Raw genomic sequence first — 11,132 nt, 5'->3', positions numbered from 1 at the left:
ATAAAGCCTACTTTGAAGTTAATATGCTAATGTTTATTTGCTCGATAATACTTACAAATTGCATCAAGATGCAAAAAATAGTTCAAAATACTCTGCGACAGATTGGTGGATCTAGAACAACCAAATCTGGCATTCTTGAATAATGAATATTCACTGGGAAAGATTTATTTATCAAAACTTTTAATAGTTTTTTTAATCGAAAGTCAATCGAAATCCTCAATAATAATCATTTTTACCCCACTTTAAATTTAAGAAATTAGCTACTCAGGGACACCAATTTCATTTTATTTACTTATAGGACTAAATTACAGCCTGGTGCAAAATCTAAAATATTTGTTGGTTGTAGATACTTAACATGCTTACCAATAGATGTCGCTGACTAAAATACATGCAAGCATGCATCTAATATAAACTTCATATAGGATTGAAATACATACAATGGGAAGTCGCATTGAAAAGCCAATAGAAAAAATTGATAAGAGAAAAAAATCAAAGCTATATACAACATGACGTTACATCATTCTGACACCCGCCCTTAATCATTCATAAAGACTTTATCATTCACATTTTTTTTTTGTCTAATTTCTTTCTTTGAGTATTAGGTAGGAGAGCATAGGCATCAAAGCCAAACATTCTGAGATTCTTTTAAATAAGGATGATCTTTATACTTAAAGAAATACGGAATTTCAGAGTCAAATGAGAAGCTATGCATTCTATTGCTTATGCAGACCGCAGTGAGACCCCAAAAATACATTAGCAAACCAGCTTCAAACAGCATTTTCCACACTTTTTCTAGGGGACTTCTGTTTGCTCATTCAGATACAACATTTATGGCGCTGATTGGTCAATTCTTATATTCATTTCATATGTAAATTTCAAAAATTCATCATCTACATATATTTTTTCATTATCACATTTGTGCAGGATAATAAAGCTGTAGGCATAATATGGCAACATGGGGAAAGTCCGAATGGCCCAAGCAGAACCTACATAATATTCCACAGTAACAGAATCATTTAAACATAATTAGTAAAGAATAAAATTTACCAAAAATAGACAATTTCAACTTAAAAACAGAAGAAAAAAAATAGAAAGAAAATAAAAGATTCATAAAGAAAAAGAAAAAATATAAACAAATAAATGAAAAAAGAAAGAAAAATAAATGTATACATAGGCGGCTCGGTCTAAATTAGAATCGATGCTTAGGAGCAAAAGAATTTTTAAATTTTTTCCTCTTATACTTACAAGATACTTTCCACTTATAGAACTTGACTTTCTCTATGTATTCTTTGAAAGGCAATGGTAGAGTCCAATTTAAAATTTGCTACTTTAATTGGACTAATTTAAAACTACAACTTTTGCTTTAAAAAAAACTTTAATACTTAAAGCACTAAGAAGTAAATTTGGCATACAACAATACATCACCAACACCAAGTCCTTTTTATCTTTGTATTAAAATAACATATAACTCTGACGACGGCACAAAACAGGAAAAATTAGTCCGTATAGGAGACAAACGAGGATTATTGTAACTCCATTTCGGAAATCCTGCTTTCGTTGTGATATAATTATCCAAGATCACTCGAGTTTCTACAGACAATTTTTTATTTAATAAAATTTAAGAAATATTTCGTCGAGATTTAAAATTTTTTCTCAAATTACGATGAAAAGAGCATTAAAAATATAGTGTGGAATGTCATCATAATCCTCATCACATCTACATCTTCTCAAACGGAATCTTTTAGAATAATGCGGGCAAGGTACATGATTTGTAGTTAATTGGGCTAAATATGTGCTATCAATACATCTAGTTCATTTTACCCGAGGATAAGTACTGAAGGTAAGGCGACTTTTCCCATCTTGATTGCCATTCATCGATGAGAATTTTACGAAGGCGAGTTTTGATTGTTCTTTCAGATTCTCGAAGGCGATAGTCTATTGCAAGTTTAATTGAAGCAGTTTCGGCAGCCTAATCAGTTAGTTTTACTTTTGATGCTAATATGGGCTTTAACTCAGTGTAATAAGATATTACCAGACTTTTAACATCTTCTTCTAAATTCTTGAATTTTTGAAGAGCTTTTAATACACTTAGACTTCGTAAATAGATAATAATGAACATATGATTAATATGGTTTTTCCAGTTAAAGGTTTGTCCAGTTGATATATTGCCAAAAGTCCTGCTGGAAAAACTAAACAGTGATTTTCAAGTCTATAATGAAACTCTTCAATTTAATGTTCTCCCTCAAAAATTGAAAATGCCGCTTCTACTCGCTCATTCGTTTTCGAGCCATCTGTATAGTTAAAGTATGGAACAGTCATTGCAGAAACATCCCACTATATCTTTTCAATCTTACTAGGACGAATCCATCTATTTTCATAGCTAATCATTTTAGAACTCTTAATGGTTTTGCCAAATATTGATGTCTTTAGAGTGATTTTTTTATCCAATAACAAGCGGTTTCAATATCACATATCAGAGCTACTAATTATTTGTAGAGCTGCTATAGATGTTGTACGAACCCCCTCCCCCCGTAATTGTTAATAATGCTTGACGTTTTACACTATTATCTTATATTTTTGACTATTAGTACCGTTTAACTAGGATGCAACGATATATTAGATTCCTTTTCTTCTTCAATATTTGTTCCGTCACATTCTTTTTTCTAAAAAAAGTATCCAGCAACAAATTGCTTTTTCTTTTCTGCTCCAAATCGAAAAGTTATTTCCATCAAATGCCGGGTTTCTTTCAACAAGTCGAGTTGAAATATACTGTTGAGCAATGCACTCTGACCTCCTTTTCTGATTAACGCATGACAGTGAGAAGATATTTACGCTGTGCTGTTAATACTGAAATATAAAGTTACACTTAAGGCGGGATTGAAATACAGCTAAAGAAAAAGCATAAGGAACTATCTGCAATATGACGTTATACTTTTGGATGTAATGTGCGATTACATTTACTCTAACAAATTACAACGACAAATCTTTATTTCGAATGAAAACCCAATAACGAGACAGAAACCAATTAGGAATTATATAAATGATATATTTCAACATATAAGAGTTGCTCAAACGTGTTGGGCAACCCTTATATGGACAAAAAATGGACACTTGCGATTGCGTCAGAATGACTTCAGTTATGCAGCGCTAATGAACAAGAATATAAAAGGCGGTAGGCGGTGTGAAAGCTGTTCGTATTAGAGGAAACTGAATGAAAGTAAAGTCGTGCTATACATGGAAGCGTCCAGATCGGAACAGCGCGCGGTAGTACAGTTTCTGATTCATCGAATGCCGTGGACCACTCTTCAATGATTTCCTATCCAAAGGGAACACTATCAATTTAACATAATACTGCAGAACTCTGACAAAACTACGGAAAGCTATCAAAAGCAAACCGCCAGGGATTTCTGACACAACAAGTGATCCTTCTCCATAACAATGCCAGCCTACACTTCTCACGTAAAACCCAGACGACCTTTAAAAAATTCTTTTGAGAAATGTTGGAAAATCCGCCGTACTCTCCGGATTTGTCACATCTTTGGGCCCTTTAAGAGAGTATTACAAGGGATATGTTTCCATTCGTACAGCGAAGTGAAGGAAGCTGTGCAGGATTTCCTCAAGAATCAACCATCATCTTTCAACGGCAAAGGCATAGACCTGGTACCTAAACAATGGGACCTGTGTTACAACGCCCATGGCAATTTCTTTTGATTTCCAGTAAAGGTATTTTTTTTTTTTTCATTCAACTTATCCACTTTTTATTTGGGCAACCCTTATAATACAAGTGGCTGAAATCTGAAAAACATCAGAAAAATACAAATTTTCCTAGTAAAAAAATAAACGGGATAAAACTATCAGAAGAAATTAAATTTATGCAGAATAGTAAAGTTGGAAACTTGTCAAACCAAACTTGAATGTGAAAGTTCTATGTTACAGGTTGGTAGATTATGTTAAATATGACGAGAAAAAAAAAAGAGAGATGAAAAAAATGCTAGTAAACCAAGGTACAGGCAAAACATGATGTTGATTTTACTGACTTGTGAATTTTGTTATAGTAACATTATTTGTTTTATTAGCATGTGCTTTAAAATAGAAGCATTATCAAATAGTTATATAAAAAAGCTGATCTGTATGGAAATCTTGATATTCCTGTGTAGTCCTAAAGATATGTGGCAAAAAGATTATGTTTGTATGTTGCATGAGAGCATTTATGATCTGAACCAAAATAATTGACGCCAGTTGAACTTGGAATTGAATAAAATTTTATTAAAACTTGATTATCACCAAAAAGAATAATACAGTCATCTGTATACTAAGAAAATTGGCGTGCGTTGAAGACGCTATTTGTAGCAAACAACTAAGTTATCAATTAGACCAACCAATAAGGTATACGCAAAGTGCTATTTTAAGAAAATAGAACATTATATAATTGCATCAGAAGTGGACTCATGGTAAGATTATAAAATTTTCTTAAAGGGCGGATGACATCTTTTAAAGCATGTCTTGTCTTACCAGACACAGTAAATGGAACTAATGAGGTAAATACTGTGTAGAGCTTTAACTGGACTTTTATTTTTTATTGTGAATAGGTTCATGCTGGATATTGCAAGTACCGTAAACAATGTCATCACTTTGTAATGGTTATATTTATAGTTATGAATAGTCATTATTGATATATTAAACAAACCAAATTAAATTTGAAAGCAGACACTATATGATCCGATACTTGGAATACCAAGTTATCTATGTTTTCAGATTCCAATTGGGGCTGTAAGTTAAATGACAGGAACGAATAAACTGGAATAAATGAAAGTAATTTTTGAAATGACAGGAACAAAATATGTTTCTTTAAATTCAATGGAAGATAAATTTATAGTTTTAAGTGGGAATGCGTTATTTTTATTCAAGAATTTTAAAGCTCATTAGTTTTATTGATTTCAAAAGCCCTGAATTTTGATTCGACAACGGAGCAGCAATTTTTTTTCTCGAAAAATAATGACGAGAATAATAAAACTAGGTATACAAATATTGAATAAAAATTTAATCTAAAGTTAAATGATGATGAATTTCAACTAAAATATAAAAATTCTCAGAAAAATGTCGCTGACTTCTTTTAATAAATTTATTTAAGAGATAAAACTTTTTTTTCTTTCTATATTGAAATACATATTTAACCACTTAATCAGTGCATGGGTAGCACATGCGTCGAATTATTGTCTCAAACTAAAAAGCAGAAATGAAGAAAATTCAACGAACGATATAATTCGACATAAAAATTCTGCGGATTTTTGACTGAATCATTAAGACAGCACGCTTCCCAGAGGAAAAGTGACATCTAACAAAATAATACCTTTGTTAAGGCATATTGATTCAGTACCCAATGAGTGATCTCATTGGTTGTTTTTCTCTCAGTTGGAAGTAAAGCATGTGATTGGTTGCTACATATTACATAGATTTGTGAACTTGTAATTTTCTCTGTAAGGAGAGCAGAAGATTATATAGCTTTATTTAACCCTTTTCATGAAAGTTTTTATTCTTTTTAAACGTTTAGTGCTGCAATTTCATACAAGCTCGGTTTACTGTACTTTCTTGTCGCCAATTCATTGCTCGAATAATTGCTAAAGATTTGGGGAAAAATAAAACATTTCTGGTTCCAGAAAATCATGCACAAAAACCTTTCTTAAATTCTAAAAATTTGGCAGTTACTGTCGGCGAGTTTCTGATCTTAATTCCCTGAACACCAGATTTAGTAACCCGCGTTCCAGGAAAAGCAAAATGGTCATGCGAGAAAAGCACCGGTGGGTTTGGTTTGGTTTAGTTTAGTTTGGTCATATTAACTCCCGTTATAAAGCAACACTAAGGCTGCTTTGGGACGGACCTCGTCATTTTGAACCGAGGTCAGACGACACCTAAGCGGGCACTCCCCTCTCCAAACTTCCACACCACATCAGAGGGAGGACGTTTGGCACCGATGGATTTAGAGTGCACCAGACCTACTTAGATGATAGTTCTTCGGTGGAATCGGGTCTCGAACCTGGATCCTTCTGGCTCCGAAGCCGAGACCTTACCACCAGGCTACAGCGGCACGAAACACCGGTGGGACAATAAAATATGAAATGACAAGGAAATTGAACAGTTCGATAGCCAGAATAATGAGAATTGTTTTATGACCCCCCCCCCGTGCATTCTTTACATGGATATTGGCTTATCGATGTGCACTGCATTGTGTAAAGTAAAAGTTATGCGACACATTTCAGTTATTTATTGGTAAAGCAACATTAATCATTCAATTAATGAATTAGCAGAATGCAGAGAAGAAGACACATAAACACATGTAATATAAATATGAATTTTATTTACAAATCAGTAATACAAAGCCTTTCGGAGACCACAATAAAATTTTACTGCTTCCAAAACACACAGTGCAGGCTGGAAAAAAATCTTGGAAAACCTCATTATAAAATTGACTAGTGACCATATGTCGGAAAATACTTATGGTACTTAGCTGCGGGGTCTGAAAAGCGTCACTCTCAAAAATAGATTATTTGCAAATATGATATGCAAGACGGCATAATACTCGGACGCGGGAGGAATGCTCTAGGAGGGAAGACTCTCACCTGAGAGATGTCCGCTGCTTTCAAGTATTCAATTAGGTTGAGGGTTTGTTGTTCAATTAAAGTATGCATTTTTTTTAAAGATCATGTCGATAATGATTTTTTTCTTAACCCTTTTTTAGTCACAACCATTGATTAGAATTAAATTTAATGGCTATCATCTTAGATAAAGGCTTTTTACTTAAGACACATTCCATTTTTATAGCGTAGAGTTGCAGCTGAACTTTCATGAAATTCGTCAACATTCACTGCAATGTGGCCATCACGTGATTGAAGTGATATAGTTCAGTGCTCTTGCACTGAATGCATCACGAGAAGAAAATATCTTCATCCATTTTGGATATCTTTATAAATATGTGTTGCTTTATTTTGTAAATCTGACTCTAGAAATACAAGGACACCTCAGAATTTGAAACACGAGGGGAATTCGAAAATTAAGCTCTGTTTCATCATGCTCAAAAAAGGCACTGACAGCACCATCTTCCCGCTCGCGGCACATGGATGTCCTTATAAAGTGATGAATAAACTAGAAGAGTATATTGCCATTCCCTCATCAAACAGATTAAGGAAAAATGAACGCTGAAATATAAATCGCATCAGTTGTGAAGTGAGAGCAGCAGCACAATTCCCATCTCCGAAAACGGTTATTGGGAACGGTTGCGAATGGTGTGAACTAATATCTAAAACAAGTCCTAACGCATGCAAAGTTGCGTTATGGTTCCAGATATACAGTGAAAGCTTCTTTCATATGTTTTTCATCATTCCCAGATTTAGCGCCAAGAGATTACCTTCTCTTTGAGTATACGAAACGGTAGTTTACACTGGACCGATGCTATCCGTAATGCTGTTGTAAGAGATTTCATTCACCGGTAGCAGATTTTTATGAATAAGCAGTTTCAAATCTTGTGAACTGTTCTGTGAAGAGTATAAATTTAAATGGTATTTATATTGAAAAATAATCTATTGTTGCAGTTTTATTTATCTGCACAGTAAAAGCTTTATATCTATGTGTTCACCAAATGAAATTTGTAATCCGAATCGCCCTCTTTAACAATGCATATGCATTCAAGATGTTTCGAACATTTATTTACTCTCCAACTTCAAGTAATTAAAACCTTTTCTATAAAAATTGAGAACTGTTTTCCATCGTTATTTCATACGCAACACATCTAAATGAAAGTATTTTTATAATGAAATGCCATGCTAATACAGCCAAAAGAATTGTTGAATCATTAAGATGTGATTTCTATGTTGTCTGAGGCAAGAGGTTTGTTGTTGCTGGAATTGAGATTTTCAATCCTTCATTTCTGCAAGAAAAGGAGAAAACTCTACTATGCTTAGAATGAGCCAACTGAGGGCCAAGCACTATTCTTACTATTTTATCATTTATATTTGCCATTTTTAGTTTGCCAGATTATATATCAAAGCCTTTCAGTGAAACCGATTCTACATACAAGCGAATTTGAAGAAAAAGAATTATGCAAAGTTTTAATAATAAATTGTTGATTGCAATTTAAAATCAAAACTAGAAATGCGACGACTTTCTGACTACCACTAAATTCTAAGAAGTTACATTCAACAATCGTTTAATTAATTAAAAAAAGGGTTAATCTTAGAGCATGAGTGGAATTTACTGTAAGCCCTATATGATGGATCATAGCAGTGCCGTTTCCATTTCAAGGCACTGCGAATTCAATTGCCTATTTAATACTGTTTTTATTAAGAGCTCTGAATTTGAATGTCAATTAGTTCATAATTTAATACGAGTTTTTCGCTTTCACAGTATTTTGAACTGTTACAAAAAAGATGCATCTGAATTAATGGACGATTAAAATAAATAATAATAATAAACTCAAGAAAAATAAAGCAACGATATGATCAAATACACCAGTAATATCCATTTAAATCTCTAGGTAATTTCCAGCCTTTTGTAGGATATACACCTACCAATTTATACCACAGAGTTAGAGAACATTGCGAACATCAAGGTCTTACCCCCCCCCCCCCAAACTCCTAATTTGAGTAATAGTTGGAAGGACATTTTTTCGAAGATATTTCTGAAACATGGCAACATTCACTAACATCAAATATTGGGGAACAGTTCACTAAACTTCGACAGACAGCTTTCAGAAACAAAACAATCATTCGCAACTTTGGCATTTGACTAGGTAACAGACAGGCTTCAATCCATTTTAAAAACTATGAGCAATCAAACTTAAAAAAAGATCTCTAAACGAGAGGGGCGTACACACATACACGCACACACACACACATATATATATATATATATAAAGAAGGAATTAAAAAACACTGAAGATCACAATCTGGTGTTTTGTGTCTCACTATTCACTCTCAGCTTGATCGCTATTCCCGACACGGTGTTCTTAAGAGCCGATTTGGCATCCTCGCTCCCTACCTCAATGACGGTGCGGAAGTTCTCATTCAGACTAGCATTCTCGGAAGTCTCCTCGAAGCAACTGTCACTGGCGAACCAGAGTGTGCTGGATTGTCGCTTGTCCTCCCCATAGTGATCGAACCAGGTAGGAATTCCACCAGTGAAGTGGCACTCATTGTCCAGATTCTCGTCCCGAGGCTGGTTGCTGTTTTGATCTTCCCAGCTAATATGAGTTCGGGGACTTCTCTTCTGTTCGTTCTCTTCCAAATGGTCACGATCCGGGTTCGAAAGAATCGATTTGCCGCACTTCGCCACGGGCTCCTCGACCAGGTCGAGCTTCCCTTCCGAGCCCGGCAGGGTCTCATTGTCCGAGTCATCCATGAAAGACATTTGGCACTCGTTGTAGCTCTCACTGCCGGAGCTGTCAATGGAGATGCTTATGTCCTCGAGATCAAGAGCCTTATCCCCGGACATGGCGTCCTCAGAGCTCATGGAGCCGGATTTGGTACTGTTAAAAGAATCTGGTCGTTCGGGCGGTGGACATGAAGGACGGCCTATGCTGCGTCGGCTCCGCTCGGCTACTGGAGGAAGACCGCTGCGGCTCTGTCGAGGTGGTTTGGACCTAGTCGGACGAACAGTGATGGATTCACTCATTTGAGTGTCGCCATTTGGAGTGTTAGCATCTGGACAGGAAAAATAAGAATAATGTTAAATATATTTATACTTAATAACTGTTGCTTACAATGATAAATATTTAAACACTTAATTTCTCATTTAACTGTTATAGTTTACAACGTCAAACATTTAATGATTGTTGAGTGCTTTAGGTGTAAGTGGGTCTTCGAGCGTCCCCTCCGCTTTCAATGAAAAAGGCAATAACTTTGGTTTTAATGAAACTATTTGGGAGCACTATGCCCTTCCTGGGCACAATTAAATAAATGATTTGTGGAAAGCATGTCCAAGGCCAATAAACCTTGGTTGAATATTCTATTGGACTCGAATTCAACAAGAAGCAGGAAAGCTTTAAAACTTTCGAGGTCTTTAAAGCTTTAAGTGTTCGAGCAAACAAGATTTCTAAACTTGAGAGCACTCGAGACAGATGTCTGATTTTTTTTTTTCCTCAAAGAGTTTGAATCTGGACTTTGTAGTGGTCAAGACAGATAATGGAATAGCTGTCATGCTCATAATCGCAGTTGAACATTACTTACATCACATCGAAAATTACGAAATACTTGCAAGAGGTAAAAATGCAACACTGCAAGAACCTTAAGATTATTCAGGCAATCCTTGGAGGACAACCTACCTTTCAGAAAGAGTAAGACATTCAAGAACCTTGGTAGATCTCCAAGTGATTCTGTCTGTACACATTTGTATAAATGTATTGTTTTTCGTTTGTATTAAAATTAACTGACCAGGTCCTGAAGTTGTATGAACTCTCGATGCATATACAATAAATAAATAGGATTTTTTCACAGCAGAAAGCAAGTTTCTTCTTAACCCTCCTTAGCACATGTCAATATAATTAGCACATGAGGGCAACATTAAAATAAAATACTCTTACAAATAAAAATACAATTCTAACTGATAAATATAATTTTCTAATTAGATGAACCAAATAAATGTTGAGCTGCAGTATTGTTTGCAGCTCTAAAACGCCCAATGGCGGAGTCTGTGCTTCATTTCGCGTGTTTTATTTCAGAGGAGAAAGCATTTAATTTAAACCAAACCTTCTTTTAAATAAAACTAAGAACGCAATCCTAAAATAGGAATTATTAGGTGTATCGAGCGTGAAAAATTTATTTGAATTACATTTTAAGGCAAATTCTTTTATTTAACATTACTGTTCTCACTAAAATGATTCATTTGCAGATAAGGCAATTATTTTTGCTTTACCAGACATTATTCTCTATTTTCTTCTTTGTGCCAGTTCTTTGCAACAGCTTTGATCGTGTCCCGTAATTTTAGAACATCAGACAATCTAGAACTGTCATCAAAAATAGCAAAATGCAGATAAGCCATTTTATTTCCACCCGGATGTTTTATCGAATATGAGTGGATAGAGAGTGGGGATATTTTAACACTGGTTTTTCGCGTTTACATAAAGAGTTATTCAACTCGGAGGA

At 34.7% G+C, this 11,132-nt stretch overlaps 1 protein-coding gene across 3 annotated transcripts in view; it reads right to left on the bottom strand.

Moving 5' to 3' along the window:
• Nucleotides 1-6,335: 6,335 nt before the first annotated feature.
• The window catches only part of LOC129988207 (rho GTPase-activating protein 44-like), a 105,416-nt gene continuing 100,619 nt past the window's right edge, over nt 6,336-11,132 (bottom strand). For all 3 annotated transcript variants that reach the window (XM_056096371.1, XM_056096372.1, XM_056096370.1), the window contains exon 17: nt 6,336-9,692. In XM_056096371.1, the coding sequence (XP_055952346.1) occupies nt 8,932-9,692 (761 nt within the window). In that variant the 3' untranslated portion in view covers nt 6,336-8,931. The remainder of the gene's footprint in view (nt 9,693-11,132) is intronic.

This window comes from Argiope bruennichi, chromosome 10, assembly GCF_947563725.1.
Source record: "Argiope bruennichi chromosome 10, qqArgBrue1.1, whole genome shotgun sequence".
Lineage (NCBI taxonomy): Eukaryota > Metazoa > Arthropoda > Arachnida > Araneae > Araneidae > Argiope > Argiope bruennichi.
Note: the sequence above shows the minus strand (reverse complement) of the source record. Positions and strands in the feature narration are given on the sequence as shown.